The sequence below is a fragment of the Colletotrichum gloeosporioides genome, assembly GCF_011800055.1.
Source record: "Colletotrichum gloeosporioides strain Lc1 chromosome Unknown consensus_54, whole genome shotgun sequence".
Taxonomy (NCBI): Eukaryota; Fungi; Ascomycota; class Sordariomycetes; order Glomerellales; family Glomerellaceae; genus Colletotrichum; species Colletotrichum gloeosporioides.
This window is the reverse complement of record NW_025544699.1, coordinates 807,024-830,726: the sequence shown is the minus strand read 5'-3', so window position 1 is coordinate 830,726 and position 23,703 is coordinate 807,024. Positions and strand designations below refer to the sequence as shown.

The following is a 23,703-nucleotide window of genomic DNA, read 5'->3' as shown; positions in this document are numbered from 1 at the left end:
GTACGATGTATTAGAGATTGAAAATGAAACCTCGACCGCAATGGTGTTTATTATGTACGTCTCAATGTCACGATGTTCTCTCCCGGAATCGGCTCACTGAACCAAACACGTTCCTGTCTTCCGCGCCTTATGTCAGAAGTCTCAGTGCGGGGGTCACCACCTGCGCGGGGTGAAGGCCGCCGCGGGAAGCTGGAGCCCTGCCAAAAGGACCAAAAAAAAAATGCACTACGTACTGGGCAGTCGGATAGCCTCTCCCGCGGCGAACCGGATAGTGGCTGCGAAACCTGGGCCCGTACAAAACCCATGAGACAGAGCTTCGGGCGGAATGGGGTAGAGTTCAGTGTGATTGGGGTTTGTTGCGGAGGCGTGGGGAAAGCTGCGTGGGAGCGGGGTGGCTCTGGCGTCTGTGGAAGTAAAACGTTGGTTCATGTCGTCGATGGCTGTTCCGTGTATTAAATATCATAACAACTGCTTCAACCTGATAATCGATCTGAAGCATTTCTCACCATTTCATCAGGGATCGTAGGGGTCACAGGATATAGCTTATCTGAGGATTAGGAAAGTCCAGTATATGCTTGGGTTTTCCGCCATGCAATTGCTGGCAGACTCGTTCAACACCCGTAATATAACAAGAGGCATCGTAGATCAGGCTAATAAAACATTGAGTTGAAAGACACTCCTAGTGAAGACATAAAGTAGTACCTAGTCATGTCCAGGGAGGAAGACAATGGTGCCACTCCAAGCAAATGTTCAGTGGAAGTACTACTATTGGAGACAAGAGTAACAACAATAAGGTCCACATTCGAGAAATAGTTTTATGTGAAGTAGTAAGATCAAATTTGCAATTCCTAGCTAGCCCCCAATTTTGTAGTTTACAAAGTACAGCACATGAATGTAGCTCCATGGTGCGAAAGCCACGCTAAGTCGCGTGTAAGACTGTTGCTGCAAATAACGCCTGCCGCAGTCAAAGCCCCAAGGTTTTCTTGATCTCGGCCTTCAGACGGCCAAGACGGCTGGCGTGTTGTTTACCCTAATAATTCAATTCTCCACCACCGCCGCCAGCAACATGATCGAGATCTTCGTAGCTCTTGAGACTACGGCCTTGGGTGGCCTCACGAGGCCCAACTGCCGCTCCTCCAGCAGCACCATCTCCCCACTTTCCGGCGCCCCCACGGCCTCTTCCACCCATGCCGCCGTCCCAGCGCGGGTTGGGGCGACGGTCATAGGGGCCGCTTCGGTAGTTGCCACGGCCACCTCCCATGCCTCCGCGGCGGATCGGACCAGGCCCACTGCGCTCGTCACCGCCGCCATTCCAGCCAGACTGCACGCCCGGATGTCCCCCGCCCAAGAATGGAGGGAAGCCGCCAGGAGGCATAGGGAATCCGGGAATCGGCATCATACCATTCATGGTGAAGTTTTGCAAATTGAAACCCCTGGGAGTTCCGGTTGCAGGCTGACCATTCGAAGGCGGGAAGTGGCCATTTGAGTTGGCATCAGTTCTTGACGGAGCGATATGAGATGGATCCATAACATAAGCATTAATGAGATGGAACTGCAACATGTTAGCCAAGGAAGCATGCGTTAAGTGGGAAATAGCGGTGCTTACCTCTTGCTCAATGCTCTCCAGCCACTCGGCGTGACGCTTTTCGACGTGCTTCCGCCAGAAGTGCTCCTCCTTGAACAGCTTGACACACTCTGGAACCTTGCATCTCCACTTGTGCTCGTCCTCCTGCTTGACGTACTTGAGCGTCTCGTCACTGACGGCTTCCTCAACTGAGCGGCCCCCAAGTTTGCGAAGGTCTACGGTATCAGGCTCCAAAATCTGCATGATCTTGTCCTCGAAGGTCTTGACCCAGTTGTAGGCGCGCAGAAGCTGTTGTTCCGCCTTGCCAGTGGCGCTGCGGAACTTCTTGTCACCGTCGGCAGCCTCGCCTTCTTCTTCAATCTCACTACGCTTCTTGCCGGGGAAAGGCTCGCCATTGGCGCTAGCACGAGCAACGGCCTTCGCGGCAGAGCCGAGAGTGCTTCTAGGGCGGCGCAAGTGGCCACCGGGACACTTGCGGGTAAGCTCGTGGATGGAGTCACTCTCAAACACGCAGAAGAAGCAAAAGTTGAAGACGCGTCTGAGATACTCAATCATGAGATCCAATTGCTTCTTCTTGACGAGCAGCTCTTCATCGTCCGTCTCGTCCTCGTCGACGGCGCCTTCGTCCTCATCGTCGTCGATGGCACCGTCTTCACCGTCTTCCATGCCGTCATCAACATCAAGGTCGCGCTCCCGCTTGGCCTTGGGCTTCTTGGCGGTGACGGTCGGCTGAAGGCGGCCAGCGTTTTTAAGATCGTCAACCCTCTCCTCAATCTTCAAAACAGCGTTGAAGTCGGAGCCAAAGTCCTCTTCGAACTTGTTGACCAATCGCTGAACAAGACCCAAATCCTTTTCGACCCGTTCCGGGGCAGAGAAGAGGTCCCAAAGTGCCTTCTTTCTAGGGTGAGTGGGTGGGTTGTGTACGCCGACGTGGCAAACGAAGTCGCCTCTGACTTCGTCCTTCACAGTCTTGCCATTGATAGCGTCCAAAGCTTTCTCAGCGGTGGATACTACGGCAGGTGACTTCAACGGCATGTCCTCATCCTCATCCTTGGGGTCCACACGGTCAACCACAGCAGGCGCGACTTCTGATGACGGGTGAAGCATGACCCATCCAATGCGGTGATACCGTTTGCTGGGGTTGGGATCGGAGAGTGAGAGCCACTTGAAGCCGCCCTCGTCCTCTCCAAGATGCTCCTTGCAGAAGGTCTCGAGGTTCTGGCGACTGACATGAGGCGCGATGGTCTTGATAAGCAAGGTCGGCTGGTAAAGGTTCTCATCCCGGATATCGGCGCCATTGGCGGGAACAAGATCTCCGACACCCAGAATCTCGTTGGCAGCTGTCGCCTCACCCTCTTCCTTCTCAACGACGCCGCCGAGTCCATTACTTTCACTCTTAGGCAGACCCTCGAGAGAAAACTCGTCGAAAGTGCCAGACTCAAGGTCCTGCTCCCACTGACCATAAGCGCCCCGGCGGAACTCGTTAAGTTGTGACCTGAAGCCGTCGCGAATCTCAGGGACGTAGCGCTCGCGGAACCATTGCTCCTTTTTGTGCTCGGCAACAAACGTACGTGCCATCTTGGCCTGAAGCTCCTCTTTGTAGGCATCGTACGCCGCTTGAATCTTGGACTTCTCTTTCTCGCGTTCCTCTTGAGCCTCGCGAGGGCCGCGAACCCGTTCCGGCTCGCGTCGACGTCCACTTCGTTGGCGCTCCTTCTCTTCCTTGATCTTCTCGTTCATGCGCCACCACTCGCCAAAATATGAGAATCCAACTTGGTAAGGGAGCTTGACCGGGTCCGCGAGGGGGTTGACAGTCATTGGTGCAGGACCGCTATCTTGTCCTGGGACGTATCGATCAATATTGGATGGCGGGGAGCTGATGCGTCTGTCTCCACGGTCGTCTCTGTTCCCCCTGCGATCGTCATCTCTCCGCCCGCCGGCATAGTCATCGCGGCCGCGGCCTCTGGGCTCGTATCGGTCGACAGCAGCTGGTGATCGTGAACGACGTCTATCGCGACGATCGTGGCCTACAAGATGAGGTAAGCATTGAACACTTATTGCCGGTGGCGACGCCATTGATGGGAGGCCCTGAATCTACATAGATTCGATTGATGGGGTGTAGGAAGTACGCACCAGGAGACCTGCCGCGGTAGAAAGAATCGCCTCGATCGTCCTTGCGCGTGTCGTCGCGACTGCTCCACGTCCTGTCGCCCGGCGAGCGCGCGGAGGTGTCTCGGTGAGAAGAGTACGAGTCCATCTTTGCCTTGTTGTTGCTGAGTCGCGGTAAACAAAACCAGAATGGATGGTCTCTGTTGCTCTTTGTTGATGTGCGGAAATGGGCGGCCGTTCAGCCTAGATTAAGTATCGCGTCGGGTAGCCGCGTTCTCGCTTCTCATATGGTATCGGCCGCTTGCTTGATCGGAAGTAAGGAAAGCAAGGAAAGAGGGCGCCTGTTGTTTGGCAACGCGATTGCTGTTAGAGAAATCATTCTTGCAGGAAGGAGCGGCTTTCTGTGGAAAAATGGGAACAAGAGAAAGAGAATTGAGAATTCGGAGGGTAGCAGCAGCAGAAAAGTGGTGCAATTGCCGTCTGGCAAAGATGGAATAAAAACGGCTCGTCTCTAATAAGAGCGACGGAGCAAACGGAAGAAGAAGAAGTATTGGTGCCAAATGAGGCCGGCTTGATAATGTGGATTGACAAACGGAGGATGGGTGACTTTTTTCTTTTGGACAGGGAGCCGGGCGGGAGAGTAGAGAATGTGTTTGGGGAGGAGGGAAGACAGGAGTAAATTGTATCTTGGGGCAACCGGATCAAGGGGATGAAGGGACAATGGGTGCGCCGAGTAAAGATGCTGCAGAAATAGAAAGGGAGAACGAACTATTTCAGTTGCGAGGGCGACTGCCTCGACGATGAAGTGCAGAGTCGTTGTGGTCCAAAGTGGAGGACTCTGAGATGGACGAAGCTGAGTTGAGAACTGGGAGGCTGACCTAGCTGCTGCCGAAGGGCGACGAGACACGAACAAAGGTTCGGCTGGGGAGACCCACACATACCAAAAGAGGACTAGCGTATCCATAAGCTCCTCTTTGGTGCATATATCCTATTGTGGCATATTATCCGCTGTGGCTGAGACTTGTGGTACCACCTTTGGTTTTGTGAATATGTGGAGTTTGGGTCGTTAAGAGAAGCAATTGTTACCTACCAACTCGACCAAAGGGAATCAACGTGGTTTGTCTACTCAAGTGCCAGGAAGGAAGCCACGATGTTGCAAGGCTATCGGCAGTTGCGCAGTAAGCGGCGTAGCTCCCAGCTGTTCGCAGCCGCGACAAACTGACCGTGGGTCACGTCAAATATTCCCGTCAAGCTAGAGGTGCCCTGGGCTGCAGAACAGTGGCCGATCCCCAGCGATCTCCAAAGCTTCACCCCTGTAGCGACAGGAACATGTCCATCTAAGGAATGGAGTCCCCATCTGTCAGTTTAAAAAGGGTGACAACGCGACGATTTGTGACAGTTGTCGTTAGCCAGTCCTTTCTCAAGAATTGCTAATCACCTGTTGAATCGTAAGTTCATCACCCACTTCCGGCACTTCTGTTCCCCATTTCCCTTTTCGTTACAAACGGTCGTGAAGAAGTGCCAGTTACCCGTGAAATTCAATACATTGCGTCATAGCTCTGTAGCTATCTCGCATGTCGGAGCAGGACCCGCCCCGAGGCATACCATCGCATGTTCCAGACGAACATAGACCTCGACGCACCTCTCCTATATTATAACTAACATCGCCAACTCTTCCCAACTACACCTGCTGACGTTGTATCGTGCAAGTTGATACGGTTTCCATAATCTACAGAGCCGCAAACATGACGACCTTCATCCCCGCCCTGACTTTACCCCACCAGGTATTCGAGAATGCCGCGGCCTCGATCCTGCTTCCCATTGCTCTGGGAACGGCCGTAGGCTACTCGTCTCGACGTGAGCCTTTCTGTCTTTGCGCGCGACATTCAGTTCGCTGACCCAAACCTCCGCAGCCAAGGAGACCCAAAAGACCTACGCTGCCATCAAGAACCCTCCCCTGCGCCCGCCGCCATACGTCTTCGGTCCCGTATGGACTCTTCTCTATGGGTATTTCTCCCTTCGATGCCCACGTTCATGCATGAGCTGACATGGTTTAACAGCATGATGGGCTACGCCGCCTACCGCGCCGTCCACAATGGGCTCTCCCCCTTCTCTACGATTGAGCAAATCAACATGACCAAGCAGGGCGCGACCCTCTACACCATCCAGCTCGGCCTCAACCTCATCTGGATGCCCCTCTTCTTCGTTTGGAAGCGCCCCATTGAGGCCACCGTCGATATCGTCGCCCTGCTCGGAGTGAACTCCTACCTCACCTACCTGTGGGGCTCCGTTGACCGCATCGCCGGAGGTCTCCTTGTCCCCTACCTCGGCTGGCTCGGCTTCGCCACCTACCTCTGCGCCGGCGCTGGATACCTCAACAACTGGGATCTCAAGGGCGCCGAGGAGAGGGCCGCCGCTGGCAAGAAGGAGTAGTGCTACTTGGGTCAAGATTGCGCTGGCACCGTAAAAGCTGGAGAAGAACGAAAACAAGAGTGAAACCAGATGTGACTTTTGTAGGCGTTCAACTTGTCTTCTGAGAAAGTCTCCCCTAGGTTTTCTAAAACCAATAAATGGCAGAAAAAAAGTTGATATCCATGTTCACGTCTACCTCTTCTAGTCTCATGTGAATACCATTTGACATCTGTTTGTGTATATACCAGCCGTCCCGCTACGCCCTCCAAAATGCCATTTTATGGACCAAAGCAAAACCCATCTACCCGCCCAAGTCTAGGATATCAAAAACGAAGAAATGGAAAGTCTACTGCATGGGGAATTGTCGCTTGAGGCCGTCAAAAACCATGAAAATGAAGGCCGAGCTGGGCGCGGAGCGCAGGCAAGTGATGCCGCATCCCCGGTACAACCCCCTCAACCCATGTTGCTGCCATACAACAGCACCCTCCTGCCAGAACGTCCGGCCCCGCGTCGCATCGCCGATGGCTGCCGTCTGCATGCGCGACTTGATCGTGTCAGCGGGGAAGAAGAGGAAGTTGTACGAGACACCACCAGAGGCACCCGCAAGAGCCTGCTGCCACAGCGGCAACGGCTTCGCAGCGAGCGCCTCCTTCTCCGACTGGCTCTTCGCCGCCCTGCCGTTGAGGTGGTAGAATAGCTTGGTCACCGTCTCCTTACTGCCGAACCACGCTGCGCAACCGCCCGATTCGCGGATCAGCGTGCCCATCTGGCCCACCCAGAAACCCTTGATGCCATTGTGTCGGTAGATGTCGCGCACGACAGCCAGCGGACGCAGCTGTGGCGGCGCAGAGCCGTCTGCCCTCGCAGGCACCTGGATCTTGCACTTGACGAGCTCGACCGGTGTCAGGACGTAGGATGTGAAGAAGCCGGAGAAGGCGCCTGTGAACCAGAGCGCGCCCAGAGAAAGGTCCTGGCCTTGGGGTGTTATGCCGGAGGAGTAGACCGCGGCGCGACCGATGCGTTCGAAGAAGAACAAGCTGCTGTTCTCGAGAGCGGCGCCAACGAGCGGGGCGCTGATGCCGCGGTAAAGACCGAGGACACCCTCGGCCTTGATAGACTGGCGGAAGCAGTCAAGCGGGCCCTTGTAGCGGAGGGGTTGGTTGTCGGGCTGAGATTGGAGTCGGACCTTTACCGTGTCGAAAGGGTATTCGATGTATTTGCCGACAACGCCAGCGACCTGTGCGACATGCACTCGTTAGAAGACTTATCCTACAGCTCCAGAGACGGGGCGCGCGACTTACAGATCCATATACAATGTCCTCGATCGCCTCCAAAGCCGCGGTGCGGCTCTTCTTCAATGAGACCGGAGCATCATGGTGGGGGATGTCCATGGCGGCGCCTGCAGTGTCCATCATGTTGATAGCTGGAACAAATTTGTTGCAAAATATGCCTCTGCTTTATTTCGTCGTCGTAGGTAGGACAGAGGGCGGACGAAGGGCCAAAACCCCCCTCGCAGTAATGCCGCAGCAAAGGTCGGTGAAAAAGAGGGGAATGAATTGGTTGTTTGCTGGCTGATCCTATATGCTTGCTTGGTGCTTGTTGGCCGTTTTGCCGCACAAGACGCAATATCGCTCAGCAGCAGCTGCGGCCGCAGGCAGCAAAATGTAACAGATGCGCCAGAAAGGAGCAAGTGCAGGACGGATGAATAGAAGTCTATTCAGCACTGTCCTCACTGCTCCCCCTCGTGCTGAGTTGAATCAGGGAGGTGGGATGACCATAGGACGGTGGGCGCGGGGCAACTGCGAAAAGTAGCCGTACAGAGTGTCGGTCACTCGGAGCGCGTTCCCAAGAGACCGTTTTTTCTTGTCGGTTTTTCTTTGCTGTCGCAGGCTGGGCGAATGAGAAAAGTCTACCGATACCGGGGCGGGCTTAGTGGCTCCGAATCACAGTGTCGATCGAGCTAGCCAGCAGTGACCAAGTGCCTCCTCTGTTCAACAAGAGGAACAAAAAAAACCGCGCGCGCTAACACGTGCAGGTCGAAGAGGACGAGAGGGAGCCCAAGAGCAGAGAGGGACGGAAAGAGAGGGGAACGGGGGAGTAATTGCCAACCCTCTCAAGTCATGACTTGGCCGGCGACCCCTCAGGGTTAATACTTATACAAAAACCATGTGAAATGGGAAACGGTGAAGATCCGAAAATTGTGGAGTGTTTAGGCGCAGCAGAAGCAGTAAACTGTGAAGCTAGCAATACCGTACCCAGTAGCCTTCGGGCTCCGTGGATGCGGAACAAGGGAAGGGAAGATGTCAAAAATTTTCTCTTCAAAGTCTTGGGTTCAATCTGATTCCGCACTCTTTTGCAGCAAGTTGCAGGCGCCTCGCGCAGCCCAGGCCCAGAACGCCCCGGGGCCCTGACATCAGACCGAGAAAAAAGTGACCCGTGGTGGGGTTGACTTGGCTTGGTCGGCGGGAGCTAGCCTTGGAAACCCCGAATCCTTCCCCGCTGTCAGGCACACTTTGGCAGGGAGCAGCATCTGCCCCGCCACCAGCCCCGAGGCGCCGAACGCTTTTGGCTCGGACATAGTAGATTATCACGATAATCGCGGCAGGAGGTCCATCGTGTGGTGGGGTCGTCATCTATTTGGGTGGTACTGCAGTTCGATGGTTTCAGTGCGCCCGTGGCTTGTGGGCTTCAAAAGTGCGCAAGCGACCCCCGACCCCGTCCCAAGAATGGGGTTGTTCCGATCTGAACTGTTTCCCGCTGAAGATTATTCACCAAAGCCTTTTGTTGGAACTTTTTTTTTGAAAGCAAAACGTGCGATGGCGAGGATGATGTATGCAGATACACTGGTTGAATAGAGGCGATACAGAAACCCGGCGTCAAGAACGAAACATGGTATGTGTGCACCGATATTACTTTTTTGGACTACAGGACACAACGGCTGCCCTCCCGAGAAACCCCGTTCCGAGTACGCCATTCCATTATTCATAACAACCTAGTCTACAGGCCCCGCTAGGCCATTTTGTGTCTCTTGACAGGTCTTGACTGCGCGGCTTCATGCCGACGAAGCTCCTCAGGTACCCTAGAAAGTGAGCTCTTGGAGAGCATCTGCTTGAGGTCGTAGTACAGATCGGTATCTTCGTTGCCGAGGAATGTAATGGCGACACCGCTCTTGCCCGCACGACCCGTACGACCGATACGATGGGTGTACGCCTCTATGCTGGACGGCATGTTGAAGTTGATGACCAGGGACACGTCCGGCACATCGATACCTCTTCCAGCCAAGTCTGTGGCGACAAGTACATCTGTCTGACCAGCTCGGACGGAGGCAAGGGCTGCCTCTCTCTGTTCCTGGGTCTTGCTTCCGTGAAGGGTGACCGCAGAGTAACCCATATGTTTGACGTCTCTCGCAACAGCGTCGCAATTGCGCTTGATGTTGACGAATACGATGATGGGTGGAGCATACTCGTTGGACGCAAGGATTTCCTGCAGACGCTTCTTGCGCTTGTCCTCGCCGGATACAAACTCCACCCGCTGCTCGACCGTGTCAACAGCCTCGCCAGCGTTACCGATTGTGACGATTGCTGGTCTTCGTAGGTACTTTTTCGCGATTTTCTCAACGAGCGGTGGCATCGTGGCCGTGTACATCATCGTCTGTCTGTACCGGTCCTTTCCACCAAGATACCTCTTCATAATCGCGGCATTCTCTGCTTCTTCCGTGTCTGGCTTCTCGTTCGTCACGGGCAAGGCATCGAGAATCTTATTTACCGACTCCTCAAAGCCCAAGTCGATCATACGATCAGCTTCATCCATGATGATGTAGCAGCACTGCGAGAGGACCAAGAGACGTCTCTCGATGCAGTCTACCAAACGACCGGGGGTTGCGACGATAATCTCGGCACCGTTGCGCAGCGCGAATGCCTGTTCTTCCAGAGAGTGACCACCGACGATACTGACTACTCTAAAGCCAAGAGGGCCGGCGAACTTCTTCGCCTCGGTCTCGATCTGCTGGACCAGTTCACGCGTCGGTGCCAAAATGAGTGCGTACGGGCCGTCGTTGCGGTTGACCTCGGTGAGTGGCGGTAAGTCTGAGATGTAGACAAGCAGCGGTAGCAAGAACGCGGCAGTTTTACCGGAACCTGTGACGGCAACACCGATAAGATCTCTGGCTTGCAGCGCGATGGGGATGGCGGCTCGCTGAATGGGCGACGGCTCCGTGTACCCAACCTGATCGATGATATTGAGCAATCGTCGGGGTAGACCCGACTCTTGCCAGCTGCGCATCGGGTTGGGGATGAGACCGCCCTTCGTGGCGATGCCGAAATCCTCCTTGAAAATTCTCCAGTCTCGCTCGCGCATCTCGTCGAGGGCCTTCTTGGACCAGTGCTTCGTAAGACCTGTCCGATCTGCGCGTTCCTTAGCTCGGTCTCGAGCCTTGTAAAAGTCGTCCATAAACTCCTGAGCGCGTCTCTTGCCGTTCTCAGCGTCCGTCTGCTCAATCCTCTTGGCTCTGGCAAGTGCAATACTTTCAGCCTCTGCGTTGAACTCGCCTGCGAGACTGCCAAATGTATATGACTTGAGCGCCAAGCTCGACTCGTATAAAGGATCATCATCTCGCGTGGTGTCTTCCTCGGCGTCCCAATCGAACTTGAACTCGGCTGCTCTCTTCCGCTTTTTCTTGACGGAAAATTTCGACTCCTTATTGACTTCAGGGCCGAGATATCGGTTGCGCAGCAGCTCTGCTTCAATCGTGTCGGCCGATTTCTTCTCTTTTCCGTCTTTCGTTGTCGCCTTCTTCGGTTCGGGCTTGTCCCGTCCTCGTCGTCGTCCGCCATCGTCGTGCTGGTTCATAGCCTTTGGGCCGGTTGGGACTCGATCGCCGGCGCCGATGCCATTTGTGCCGTTTGTGACATTCGTGCCATTTCTTCCATTGCTGGTGTTCGCCTTTGCCAGCCACTTCGCCTCCCGTTCGGCCTTTTCGCGCGCCTCAGCTTCGGCCTTTCGTTTTTGCTCCTCTTGCTCTGCTGCTGCCTTTTCCGCCGCCCGTCTCTCGCGCTCTTTCTTTGGGATGAAACGAGGCTTCGCTGCCTCGGCGGCGGCGGCCTTCTTTTGGCGAAGGATCTCCTCCAAATCTAAAGGGGCGCGTTTGCTCATCTTGGGCTTGATGGTAATGATGGGTTGGTGTTTAAAGACGGCGAAGGTCGGCTGGGTTGTAGCCTTACACAATCTATCGTGGCGCGTCTAATAAGTGCACGGGCCATCAAGGTCGCTCATGAAAAGCTTCCACACGTTGCTTGAGCCTATAACTTTTTCCCGTTGTGTAACACACGCGGGAAGATATCGAAATCCACCGGGTAAAGATTGAAACTGCAGTTGTGGTTGCGGCGACAAGTATCGAGCTGACGGATATCATTCCTCAGATGGAGAAGGCTGCGACATGCGCCACAGCTTAGCTGCCACAGTTGAAGAGGCCAATCATATAGCGTCGCGATCGGCAATACCTGCCCCTCCCTCGCACTGAGCTTCCCTCCCCTGCACCTGCATGTACAGGGGTGGATAAGGCTGGCCAAATTTGTCTGGCAGCCAACATCGTCGCCAGCATCGAATCGAACAGAGAAGCCCGTGTCGACCAGCGAAACCCCTCCAATTCCTCCCCGAATCTGCGAACGGCACACGATCCTCACGACGTCCAGGGAGGGTGCTCAATCGTCCGGCACATCTTTTCAATCGACCAACGGAGGTCACCTAAGAGGAGGATACCACGAAAAAAAATGTCAGCGCAAAAGCACATCGCGCTGGCTAAGGCCTTGCCGGAGCAACTACAGCGTTTCTTCGCTCGTTGGCCACCCGCCTCTATTGCTCCCGCCGGCAATCCCAAGACTGGCTTCCAAGAGCTCACGCCGAATCCGTTCGCCGCCCACAAGCACCCCGATACCGGCAAGTGGCATGACCCGGTCTACTCGTTGCGTCGACAAGCCGAGCTCGTCAAGCTCGCGCGCCAAAATGGTGTCGAGGAGCTTCTGCCACCCACGGTCAAGGGTACCGAGGCTCGCATCGCCAAGCGTGTTGAGTTTGGTCTGAGGGTCAAGGGTACGGGTGTGGGACAAAAGGTCAAGGGAAAGATTCACGAGAGAATGGTCATGCCCAGGTATATCGTCATGCCACGTCGTCTTGGAGGACCAGTAACTGACCAAGTGCTTCAGGATGGAGAAGAGGAGAGAGGCTATGCTTGCGATGCCCAAGCTTATCAAGGAGTGGAAGAAGGTAAGTCGACTGTTACGCATGGTATTTTCGGAGCATGCATACTGACGATGTGCATAGGTTGGAAAGAGGAACTGGAAGAGGTTCCCCAAATAAACGATTTCTTTCCCTGTTCAACTTACGAGGCGTCAATGGTCATAGACGCTGTACATATACCATGTATTATCATGTACAAGAAACGAATCAGACAACTCCCAAAACTGTTCGCCCGTGTCATGCTGCGACTCGTCGCTCACACCGACCATACGAGCCAGTACTATGACGGCGAGTCGATGACATTTACAGTGACTTTGGCCAAGTGTGTCCAGCAACTCACCGGATTTTGTATTGCGCATCATTTCTCCCATGATCACTTTGGATGTACAAGTTGAGTTGGGCCATCCAATCCTCACCCCTCACGTGACCCATATTCATCGTCCCCCCAAGCTCTAATTCGCCAGAAAATTTCACTTACAAAATCGCCCAGCATCAACTACAAGGGGAATTTCCCTCCCCTCCACGCTCAACATGAGTTCCTCCCCTGCAGCACCGGGCGGCCACACCCACTACACAGTCCTCGGTCTCACCCGCAAACTGCTGCAGGAACAAGCGGCAGATCAGTCGCAACAAGTCATCAAGCGGGCCTACCACAGGGCTCTTCTACAGAACCACCCGGATAAATACCCACAACTAAAGGGTGACGGATCTACAGCCTCAGATTTGACAAGCTCAAGGTCGCCAGCGAAATCTGACGTCTTGACAATCGACCAAATTTCCACGGCATACAAGGTCCTTTCCAATACCAAGCTTAAGGCAGACTACGACAGGTCTCTCGATCTCGCACCCAACAACCAAGGCTTAAAGCGGGAGGAGGCGTTCCAGACGGGTATCGAGAACGTGGACCTTGACGATTTGGAATTCGACGAAGGACAGGAGTGTTGGTACCGCAGCTGTAGGTGCGGAAACTCCCGAGGCTTCTTGTTCACGGAGGGAGATCTGGAGGAGGCGGGCGAGAACGGGGAATTGCTTGTTGGATGTCAAGATTGCAGTCTGTGGATGAAGGTCCATTTCGCTATAGTGGATGAGTGAGATGAATTATAAAGAGAGATCGAGCCCATGCTGCAGATAAGGGAGTTGCCGTGTCAAATTCTTGTGGTCAATCTCTCCAGTGCAAGCATCACATTCTGCCAATGCTCAAAAGTTGCCGGGTGTGCTTTTTTGAAAGCAATTTTAGTCTTTTTTTGTTGTTGTCCAGACGGTCTTGCATTAGAGTCTAAGAAAGCAAACCTGGGTACGACCTCCAAAATGCTCTTCTTTAGCCTCAGCTAGTCCCGTAGGAAAAATCAACCCCTTCACGATTCTTGTGTATTGCCTAAACGATGCCTTTCGCAAAATGAAATCTCCAGTCCACACTCCGTAGACACCAGTCCACCCAAATTCCGGCGAATAACGCAGGTTTGCAGAGAATGAATGCTACGAAACCAACCCCTTACTCAGCCTTGGGCTCCTCAGAGGTAGCAGCCGGTGCCTCGGCGGCACCCTCCTCCTTGGCCGCAGCGGGAGCCTCAGCGGCGCCTGACGCCGCGGGCTCAGCCTCAGAAGAGGTCCAGAGGGTCTAAAACGAGTCAGCTCGACTATCTTTGACAAAAACGTCGGTTTGTCTTACCAGGTTGTCACGGAGCAGCTGCATGATGAGGGTAGAGTCCTTGTAGGACTCCTCGCTAAGAGTGTCCAACTCTGATAGCATAGTTAGCAAATTGATCATAGCATAGACATCGGTGGTACTAACCGGCAATGGCATCATCGAAAGCCTGTTTGGCCAGGTGGCAGGCCTGGTCGGGAGCGTTAAGGATCTCGTAGTAGAAGACGGAGAAGTTGAGGGCGAGACCAAGACGAATGGGGTGGGTAGGGGGAAGCTCGGTCTGGGCAACCTCGGTGGCAGCCTTGTAGGCCTCGAGAGACTTGTCGGCGGAGTCCTTGCGGCGATCACCAACGGCGAACTCGGCGAGGTAGCGGTGGTAGTCACCCTTCCTGTTCACGTAATCAGTATTGCTTTCGAATAGCCAATTTGGACGTCCATCCTTACATCTTGTGGTAGAACACCTTGGACTCGCCAGACTTGGCGGAGGGAATGAGGTGCTTGTCGAGAACGTCAAGGATGTCGTCGCAGATCTTGGCGAGCTCGGCCTCGATCTTCTGACGGTACTCCTTGATCAGGCCGACCTGAGAAGAGTTGCCCTTAGACTCCTCCTTCTGCTCGATGGAGGTGACGATTCTCCAGGAGGCACGGCGGGCGCCGATGACGTTCTTGTAAGCAACGGAGAGCAGGTTGCGCTCCTCGACGGTCAGGTCACGGTCCTCAGAGGCCACGATCTTCATGTTCTCGACCATCTCTGAAAGCCCGTTCATCAGTATAATCCATCGTACATGAGCGACGGAAACCACGTACCCTCGTAGCGCTCAGCCTGCTCAGCAAGCTTGGCCAAGTACACAGCATCTTCGTGACCCATTTTGGCGGTTATGATCTGTGGCGGTCGAGACGGATTAGCACGTGTAGGCGGCGGCGACGATGATTGTGCGCTCAAAATGGAGAATCAGGAAGAACTCGATACGAGAGGCGCCGAAGGAGGCAAATTGAGGGTGGCAGGGCGGGCATGGCGATTGAGGACGGATAGGGCGAATCGCGGCGTATGCGCCTCGCTGACTTCATCACTTGAATGAGGCTCCCCGCTCCTGGTGGGGTTTCGCGCCTGACCGATCTTGATAGGGCGCGCGAACTTGTTGAGTCGTTCAATCGGGAAGAGATCAAGGCATGAACGGCATCGTCTCGGAGCGGTCGCCCGGTCTTTGGCGAGGGCGGTTGTTGGGAATCGGTGGAAGGAGATTGCGGCGAGGGATGCGATGACGACAGAGGGGGCACGGGGGGATGGGGGAGGGGACCACGTACCTTGGTGCGATGTTTTGAAGACGGCGGGGATGTTCTGGTGGAACGATGGATAGTTGGCAATGGATAAATCCCGTGTCGAAACTCGAAAGATCCGGAGCAGGGGAAGGGGATGCGTCGAAGGGTGAAGAGAGGCGGGTGTGTTGACGTTTGCTAATGTAGTGCGAGAGTTTTGAAGTTGGGAAAGTTGATGAGACGAAAAGGTGATGGATGGAAATTGAGGAAGGGGCTCTGGACACTGCACCGGGCAAGACAAGGCGGCGACTGACCAGTGAGTGACTGGGCCTGGGAGTGACTGGACGTGGTGGACTGGCCGGGGACTGGACTGGACGTGGACTGGGACCTACTGGGAACGGGGTCCCGACTTTCACTAGACAGTACCTTACTGGCTGGCTTGGACGAGCAAGCACGCTGGCCAATCCCCTTTTTCGCATCCACTGTAGCAGGTGCCCTTGTGTTTTGGTACTGCTAGCCCTGGAATGGCTGGCTCACGTGAATTGCATTAGGTACCTAGGCGGCCTGGAGCAGCCCAGACGGCGGGACGGACTGGACAGAGATGCCTTCCTTTCCTCACCTCTACCGCGCATGCGTAGTACTGCTAGTTGCCCAGCCCAAGTGAGGTAAGGTACCGCGAGGTAGCATAAGGTGTGGCGGCTGTGCGCTGCGGCTGAGACTGCGTATGCCTTTTGAGGGTCTGAGGAGGGGAAAGTGCTATCGAATCTCCCCCTCAGCGCCGCCAAAGTCTGTTTGAATCGTGCCTTCCTCGCGGTCAACTGCTGGGTTTCCATCCCCCTTTATTGCAAACCTGACTCTGCGACACACGGTGGGGGGACAGAGAGGTACAAAGTGGTACCTGACGTCGGATGCTCTTTATTTGCGTGGATCGACTTCCCCAGCACGCGGCGCCCCTTCCCCAGGGCCGTCGGCCTTGGTCGGTGGACTCTGGCACGAATGCCTCTGCTGCCGCCGGCTGACAAGCAGTACCTGGCATCAGGCAGTTCAAGTGCACCAGCGGGAGCAAGTCTTGATGACCTCAGCAAGTGCGAATACCTGTCTCTTGCTGCAGCCATGTACTTTATTGATAAGCCATGCTGCATTTCTTCGTGCCACTGTTCAGCGCGTTGATGCTGATGCTGATGCTCATGCCCATGCTTCCTCCTAACCCACGGTGATAGGAGGCATGCTCAGACATTGAGCTACCGCAGGCTTCTCCAGCTCTGCAGTCCGCGAGGTGGCCTGCCACACGCACATCAGGGACCCCAAATGCCAAAAACCGAAGCCGAACCCCTCCTTCCCGTCTCCCCATCCCACTTCGTCTCTTCTTTTCATGCAATCGCCGTCCTCCGTGCCCATCGGTGTCGTCCTTTGAGTTCAGGCACTTGTGCAGTCCCGCTGCCTTGCCTGTAGTTGGGTAGCGGCAGTCCCGTTTGAACCATAATTAGGTGCTTTCTCGGTGGCCCCTGCCTGTCTGGGTTCTAGACCAGAAACCATGTGCCCTTTTTGTACATTTCCAATGCATCGAGACGGAGCGAAATCGCAGCCATCGTCATAAGAACTAGGCTCAGCAAGACGGAGACATGCTCGTCGAGGCAGCACTTACACCCGCGGCCGACATACAGCGCGTAGTAGCCGCCTCGCTCTCTCCGCTAAGGGCACTTCACCTTGCAAGACAAAGACGGAGAACGTCGCACCACTCGTGCGCGACAAACCCCGTCAGCCGCGCCATCTTGCAAGAGACAGATCGCACAAGCCATCTCCCCCCATCTTTCCCATCTCAAGCTACCAGAGGGACATCCCAGTCGTGAACCAGATTCAGCCTTGCCGGAGATGACATGACCTCAAGGCTACGCTACTGCTCTCGGACGGCACTTCGTAGATCTGGAGACCGGCTAGCCTATCCGAATCTGTTTTGTGGTCTGTCGTCCATCACCACACGAGCCGGGCAGAGAAAGTCACGAGCTTGATGACTCTTACAGGAGCCCGAATGAGATACAATCATGCACGGGTTCTAGCAGAAAGGTAGTCAGTAGCATTGGTCGTGGTCGTCCATGCTGCAGGGACAAGGCCGCCATCTATCGCGGGAATATGCGGGCTTGGTACATGGACGAAATGCTTACTCGTCCAGCTGCCAGTCCCAACAGTCTGGACAAGGCAAAGCGCCCTTCCGCTGGCCGAAAGCGGGCGACATCAGTGGCCTGAGTAAATATGGTCTTATTCAATTATTCTGCCCACCAAGCATCGAAGCCGAGAAATGCCGGCGGGTTCCTTGTTAGCAAAGTACCTCAACCTACAGTCAAAATGACGTATCACTTCCCGTACTCGGGTAAAGAAGTTGACCGAAAGCTCCCTCGCCCTCCTACGCCTTCCAAGGCCAGGTTTGTTCCAAGGATCAGATCATGGCAGGCAGAAGGGCAGAGGAGCGTAGCCACACAAAATCACAGCCGCAGCTCCCCTCTATTCGGTCCCTCCTGCCAATAGGCATTTAACCAGCACCGAGATCTCCCTTTCCCCCGTTCTAGCGCTCGTCAGCACCGACCACCCACCTCCACAATCCAACCTATCACAAAAAGCGAAGGTCCCAGCACCATCGTCATCGGCCATCTTGACAACCCAAACTTCAACTGCAATTGTTTTGCTATTGCACATCCTCCTCTTCCAAATCACTCCTCCAAACACCGCCAAAATGCTTCGCGTCGCTGCCACCAAGGCCGCTGCCCGCCCTCTGACCCTTGCTTCCAGAGCTGCCTTCACCACCACCAGCAGAGCTATGTCCGAGGGCGACACTGGAGCTCCCCCCAAGATGGGTGGTCAAGGGTGAGTACTTTTCCGCTCAATCGCATCGTACGATGGTTTGGCAACTGCCGCCGATCGTTCATGTGTTCTCCTGAAGCTTCTCAAATGCTGACCATTCGCAGTGACGCTTTCCAGCGCCGTGAGAAGGCTGCTGAGGATATGGCCATCCGCCAACGTGAGCGCGAGAAGCTCCTCGAGCTCAAGAAGAAGCTCGCCGAGCAGCAGGCTCACCTGCAGCAGCTCTCTGATCACATGTATGTCTCGCAAAACATGTCTTCTCGCCAGCTTCAGTTCCACTAACTAGGTTTCAACAGCGACGAGATCACCAAGAACCAGGGTGGAGAACACAACTAAGCAACGTCATTGCCATAGTACCCGACAGAGCCGGTCAAAAAACCACAAATGAAACGCCCGGAATTGACGCATACGCATGAAGATTGATATCCACAGGAATTGGCGCATTTTTGTAGCTGCTTCCCAAACAAATCATCGAAAGCATCGAAATCGAAAGCTGTCTTGTCAACACCTGGTATTCACCACATTCTAGGCTAGTGTACATGTACATATGGGATGCACCCGCCCCACGTGCCGACCATCCCACTCAATGCGAGCGAGTTCAAAAGTCCAGGCTTGAGCCATTAACGTCCCTCCGTCTTGGAGTCATCGTGTCGATTCCCAATCTCTCGTGTGCTACCGTGAAAAATTAAATGATCTATCCCGTTCCTTTCAACGCCGACCCATGTAAGACCGGTAGAAGCTCTCCGCCGCATCCGTTTCAGGAGCTCCGTATTGACTTCCCAGGTTATTGTTTGCCTTCTGAGCAGCAGACACCTTGGCTTGTAGAGACGCGGCATTGGTGTCGATCCACTGCAGCTGCGACAGGTGGCCGTTGAGAACACGGACAATCTGGCTCAACTATGAGGTTGTTAGCGTTTGCATGTTTGAGCGAGTTTCGTGGGCAACTTACAGGATCCTCGGGCTTGGTGCCCTTGCTCAGAGTGCCGGAAATATCATTAATCTCCTTAACCATCTTGGACAGATCTCTGCTCTTCTCATCAAGGCTCTGCGTGAGCTTTTCAGCCAGCTTGTAAGTGCGCTCGCGCTCCTGATCAGGTCCGGCGAGAGTCTCGCCCTGGCCCATCTGCTTGGAAAACATCTCCTTCACCTCCGTCTCGTAACGGTTCAGCCACTCCTCCAGCTCATCCTGCTGGCTCTCGACAGCCTGAAGTTGGCGCTCAATCTCGTGGCTCGCCTTCTCAGCCTCAAATGTGTTGAGGTAGAGCTTTTGAATCTTCTCACCGTTGTCGACGAGTCCCAGGTCCCAGTCGGCAACCTGGTTGGCGTAATGCTTGAAGTCCTTCTGGTACTTGGACAAGTCTGAGGCCCAGCGAGTGATGATGTCGTCCATGGACTTGTTCTTCAGGCGAGGCAGCTGGGAGGTTGGGCCAGTGGTAGAGGCACCAAGCGTAGCATTTGAAGTACCGGCAGCGGCCGTGCTTGCAGCGGGCGCGGTGCTGGTCTGAGTTGTAGTAGCAGCGGGAGTAGATGGCTTCGCGCCAAAGAGACCGCCGGCAGCGGCAGGGGTGGCAGTGGTAGCCGACGTTGTGGTTGCTGTGGGAGTCGCGGTGGTGGCGGTAGCAGGCTGAGAAGTGCCAGCTGGGGCAGCTCCGAAGAGGCCACCGGCAGGCTTGGACGCGGGAGCGGCGGCGGCGGCGGACGACGCGCCGCCGAAAAGAGATGAAGGAGCAGCAGCAGCAGTAGTAGCCGGGGTGGCGGCCGTGGTGGCAGCGGGCTTGGCACCGAACAAACCTCCGGCGCTGGCCGCCGGCTGGGCTGTGGAAGCTGCGGGTGTGGAAGCTGCGTTACCGAAGAGGCCACCTGCAGCAGCGGGCGCGGCAGCAGTTGCAGGAGTAGCAGGCTTAGCAGCGGCGGCTCCAAAGAGCCCACCGGCAGCAGGAGCTGCTGTAGCTGTGGAAGCGGGCTGAGCGGATGTGGTGGCAGCAGCTTGGCCGAACAACCCACCAGCGCTGGGGGCAGGAGAGGCAGCGGGCTTTGCGGCGCCAAAGAGACCACCGGCGGCAGGCGCTTGTGTTGTCTGACCTCCACCACCAAAAAGGCCTCCTGTGCTTGCAGGCTGCGCGGTTGAAGCAGCCTTGGACTGGGCAGCACCGCCAAAGAGACCGCCGGCGTTGCTCTCTGCCGGCTTAGCCGCGGCCGCAGCACCGAAAGGAGAGGGGGCAGCTGAGCCTGAGCCAGATGCCGCGGCGCCGCCAAAGAGACCGCCAGCGGCAGGCTTAGCCGCACCAGTCGGGGGAGCTCCAGCAGGTGTAGTTGATCCTCCGAGGGAGAACGCAGGCTTCGCGGGCGTCGCTGTTGTTGCCGGGGCGGTTGGTGTTCCAGACGTCGCAGGCTTCATACCCCCGAAGAGTCCTCCAGCCGCAGGTGCAGGGGCTGATGAAGGAGTTGATGAGGCATTCTGTCCAAAGAGACCGCCAGCAGCGGGAGCAGGGCTTGCCGTGTTTCCACCGCCGAAGAGGTTCGAGGTTGGTTTAGACGCCGCAGCTCCTCCGAAGAGACCTCCCGATGCAGCAGCGGGAGTGCCGCTCGCGGCTCCGCCAAAGAGACCTCCTGATGCCGGAGCGGATGTACTGGGTGTGCTCGAGCTTGTGTTTCCGAAAAGACCTCCAGAAGCGGCCGGGGTGGATGCGCCTGCCGCAGGCTTCGCTCCAAAGAGACCACCGCCAGTCGATGCCGGTGTTCCAGTCGATGCTGGTGTCGTACTGCCGAAGAGGCCACCGCCTGCGGGCTTCTGACCGGTACTCGCACCAAACAGACCTCCACTGGCAGCAGGAGTGCCGCTGCTTGAGCCTGCTGCAGCTCCTCCAGGCGTGTTGCTGCCCAGGTTGCCAAAGGAAAAGCCACCGCCCGCTCCTCCAGCAGCCGCGCCGCCGAAGAGACCTCCGGATGCTGGCGCAGAAGTCGTTGGGTTCGTGCCGCTGCCTGACGTGGGCGTGCCGCTTGTGTTTCCGAAGCTGAAGGACATCGTGCTCGGAGCTTCGTATGTCGATCGGTTGATGTTGTCTAGGTGATGGTTGACGATTTCTCGCAGGATGCAAGTCGCAAGTCGCTTCTGTCAGGGGCTTTGAGCTGTTGCTGTTCACTATCCTCGCATTGGGTTGCGAATCGAACCCCCAAAAGTGTTCTCGCCGTCTAATCGCAGTCGGTGGCCGTGTGTCGAGCTGCGCAGGGAAGTTACGATGGGGTATAAAGACTGCTTGTCGGAGGAAGGATGGCTGTTGACGACGACCGACAGCTTTTTTTTTTTTGTGATGCTCCAGCCTTTCAGGTCTGCCTCCACGCGACGGACGCACTGGCGCGCTGGGCTTGACTGGTACCTGCTGCGCCGGGACCAGGGACTTATGGTGACCTTCAGACTCACTGATAGGTACTAGCGCGATTTAGCCGGATCTAGCCCCACGTGATGCTTGGTGAGCTGACCTACCTGTAGAGCTGCGCAGTTCCTGTTGGCCATCTTCGGGCCTGCTCGGTGCCCTGCCTCCCTGCCCAAGAAGTCTATTCTTTCTGGTCTTCTCAGGGGCCGAAAGCCTTCTTCACCTCTGGTTCTCAAAGAGTTGCGGGCTAGAACTTTGACCCTGGGGATACCATCGTGCAACGTCCCTCCCTTGGCCCACACCTGACGTATCCGCTAATCGACAGGTTACCCCCTCCACATCCACTCCTATTCCTCATCACCGATAACTCTCAAACTGCCTTGAGTGTTTGCAACTTCCCAAATCACTTCCTGACAGCCCGCAATTAGCGCCAGTTTAAAAACCATGAAAGAAGACGAGACCCTTTCGCCGCCCAAGCGGTCTAGCATCAGCGATCCTGGAGCGCACGATCTGGGTAAGACCCCCCTTGTCACCCCTCGCTCCCTAGATGATCGTCTTGGTTTGTCTAACAATCCGTTAGCTGAGTCCGACTCAGAAGATCACTTCTCCGATGCGCAGTCCGCCCCTCTCAGCCCCGGAACGTCGCCTATCCCCAAGACCCGTGTAGAGAAGGTCGACGACGAGCCGTCATACGGCGAGGTTCCCGGCACGGAGGCTTACCGCATGAGAGAGGGCGACGCCGAACCGGACGAGATTGCTATCCAGGAGAACAAAAGCGAAGAAGAGACCTCCTCAGATGCCGCTCCGCCACCCTCACCAGGCGGGCAACCCATCCCCAAGACGGTTGTCGAGGAGGTGCCGGGCACGTCAGGGCCGCACTCAGAGGAATACGCAGAGAAGCGTAAGGCAGATGCACCGGCCGACTTGGTCCTCAAGGCGGAGGACGATGTCAAGGATGACGGCAGCAACACCGGTACGATGTAGAGATCCCTGAAATTTAAAGAGCATTCGTCGTTGACCTGGCGTCCTTCGTAGATGTCCCACCTGTATCACCTGCGCTTTCCGCTCCTCCAGGCTCCCCTCGTATGAGACGGAAACCGTCAAAGAATACCCTGTCCTCTGCTCCTTCAAGTGCTGGGCTTGCACCGCCGCCCACCGGGGAAGACGGAGAAGGCGATGGCGATGACGACGATTTTGGTGACGATTTTGACGACTTCGAGGAGGGAGAGGAAGGGGACGGTGACTTTGACGACTTTGAAGATGGATTCCAACAACCAGAATTCGATGCGCCTACCCCGGCACCTGCGCCTGCGCCTGCTTTGCCGCAAGCTCCGTCATTACCATTCGTAAGTATCTAGATAAACTACGCGCTCGACAAAGCTGACGTCCCTATTTCAGTCCATACCCGACTTTGATGGCCTAGACGGCGAAGACGTGCTCCAAGCAGTCGACCCATACCTTAACACACTCTTCCCTCCAGAATCGCTCGACGTTTCACCGCCCCCGCCATTAACGAAGGAGAACCCCATCTTCCTCACCCCACGGAGCGCATCGCTATGGTCTCAACTAGTGGCTCCCCCACCGCTCGCACCGCCAGACTGGATCCGTTCTCGCATCAGGCGCCTCTTCCTCGTCTCTCTCGGCGTGCCAGTTGACTTGGACGAGATTCTCCCTGCATCTAAGCAGAAGAAGCTTGTACTTCCTTCATTGCAGGTCAACTCGTCAGGCTCACCACGAACTTCCTCAGACTCTCGTTCAGTATCGAGGGTACGGCAAGAAGCAAATGCATCCACAACGTCAGTTGACTCCAAAGGGAAACCATCGGTGTCCAAGAGAAAAGGCGCGCCGACTGCACCGGATCTGGACCTTGTGTCCGCAAAGCAACTCTGCACCACGACGGAGGAGGCTTTGAACGGCATGACGGACGAGGAGCTCAAGGCCCACGTCGCGAAACTACAGGCAATGGAAGGCACCGCCAAGGAGGTGCTGGAATACTGGACGAAAAAGACGGACGAAAAGATAGGCGACAGAGAAGCCTTCGAAGGCGTGATAGAAAACCTGGTCAAGCATGCACGCAAGGTCAGGAAATAATAATAGAAGAGGCTTGTTCATCTTCCGGGCCTATCTATCAGCATACACCGTCTAGTATCCTTTTGCAATTCCCTGTGAAATCGTGACACTACGCCGTCTTGAGTTGCCAGAGCTCCTAATGCCCCGGCTACATCAAGTCT

At 55.5% G+C, this 23,703-nt stretch overlaps 9 protein-coding genes across 9 annotated transcripts; 4 read left to right on the top strand and 5 right to left on the bottom strand.

Annotated features, from left to right (window-relative positions):
• Positions 1–1,030: 1,030 nt before the first annotated feature.
• Positions 1,031–3,893, bottom strand: GCG54_00004738 (Zinc finger protein; the record flags this gene model as incomplete). The annotated part of the gene is made up of 3 exons (XM_045404783.1): positions 1,031–1,552; positions 1,607–3,612; positions 3,719–3,893. Coding segments are annotated over 3 exons (2,703 nt in total), but the record flags the coding sequence as incomplete, so codon positions are not given.
• A 1,546-nt stretch (positions 3,894–5,439) lies between these two features.
• GCG54_00004737 (Tryptophan-rich protein TspO) lies at positions 5,440–6,127 on the top strand (the record flags this gene model as incomplete). Its single annotated transcript, XM_045404782.1, has 3 exons — positions 5,440–5,551; positions 5,608–5,701; positions 5,755–6,127. The coding sequence occupies 3 exons, from the start codon at positions 5,440–5,442 to the stop codon at positions 6,125–6,127; spliced, it is 579 nt and encodes a 192-aa protein (XP_045262725.1).
• A 325-nt stretch (positions 6,128–6,452) lies between these two features.
• On the bottom strand, positions 6,453–7,521 carry GCG54_00004736 (Amino-acid transporter arg-13; the record flags this gene model as incomplete). Its single annotated transcript, XM_045404781.1, has 2 exons — positions 6,453–7,343; positions 7,408–7,521. The coding sequence occupies 2 exons, from the start codon at positions 7,519–7,521 to the stop codon at positions 6,453–6,455; spliced, it is 1,005 nt and encodes a 334-aa protein (XP_045262724.1).
• A 1,594-nt stretch (positions 7,522–9,115) lies between these two features.
• Positions 9,116–11,257, bottom strand: GCG54_00004735 (Pre-mRNA-splicing ATP-dependent RNA helicase PRP28; the record flags this gene model as incomplete). The annotated part of the gene is made up of 1 exon (XM_045404780.1): positions 9,116–11,257. The coding sequence occupies one exon, from the start codon at positions 11,255–11,257 to the stop codon at positions 9,116–9,118; it is 2,142 nt and encodes a 713-aa protein (XP_045262723.1).
• Positions 11,258–11,655: 398 nt separating this feature from the next.
• GCG54_00004734 (Diphthamide biosynthesis protein 4) lies at positions 11,656–13,432 on the top strand (the record flags this gene model as incomplete). The annotated part of the gene is made up of 5 exons (XM_045404779.1): positions 11,656–11,790; positions 11,890–12,251; positions 12,307–12,367; positions 12,425–12,447; positions 12,805–13,432. Coding segments are annotated over 5 exons (1,209 nt in total), but the record flags the coding sequence as incomplete, so codon positions are not given.
• Positions 13,433–13,832: 400 nt separating this feature from the next.
• Positions 13,833–14,853, bottom strand: GCG54_00004733 (14-3-3 protein-like; the record flags this gene model as incomplete). Its single annotated transcript, XM_045404778.1, has 5 exons — positions 13,833–13,958; positions 14,010–14,080; positions 14,133–14,374; positions 14,430–14,736; positions 14,793–14,853. The coding sequence occupies 5 exons, from the start codon at positions 14,851–14,853 to the stop codon at positions 13,833–13,835; spliced, it is 807 nt and encodes a 268-aa protein (XP_045262721.1).
• Positions 14,854–17,970: 3,117 nt separating this feature from the next.
• GCG54_00004732 (uncharacterized protein) lies at positions 17,971–18,434 on the top strand (the record flags this gene model as incomplete). Its single annotated transcript, XM_045404777.1, has 3 exons — positions 17,971–18,101; positions 18,203–18,334; positions 18,395–18,434. The coding sequence occupies 3 exons, from the start codon at positions 17,971–17,973 to the stop codon at positions 18,432–18,434; spliced, it is 303 nt and encodes a 100-aa protein (XP_045262720.1).
• Positions 18,435–18,806: 372 nt separating this feature from the next.
• On the bottom strand, positions 18,807–21,123 carry GCG54_00004731 (Nucleoporin NSP1; the record flags this gene model as incomplete). Its single annotated transcript, XM_045404776.1, has 2 exons — positions 18,807–18,995; positions 19,048–21,123. The coding sequence occupies 2 exons, from the start codon at positions 21,121–21,123 to the stop codon at positions 18,807–18,809; spliced, it is 2,265 nt and encodes a 754-aa protein (XP_045262719.1).
• Positions 21,124–21,916: 793 nt separating this feature from the next.
• GCG54_00004730 (uncharacterized protein) lies at positions 21,917–23,563 on the top strand (the record flags this gene model as incomplete). Its single annotated transcript, XM_045404775.1, has 4 exons — positions 21,917–21,986; positions 22,053–22,445; positions 22,508–22,818; positions 22,871–23,563. 4 exons carry the CDS (start codon positions 21,917–21,919, stop codon positions 23,561–23,563), a joined length of 1,467 nt encoding a protein of 488 aa, XP_045262718.1.
• Positions 23,564–23,703: the final 140 nt, after the last annotated feature.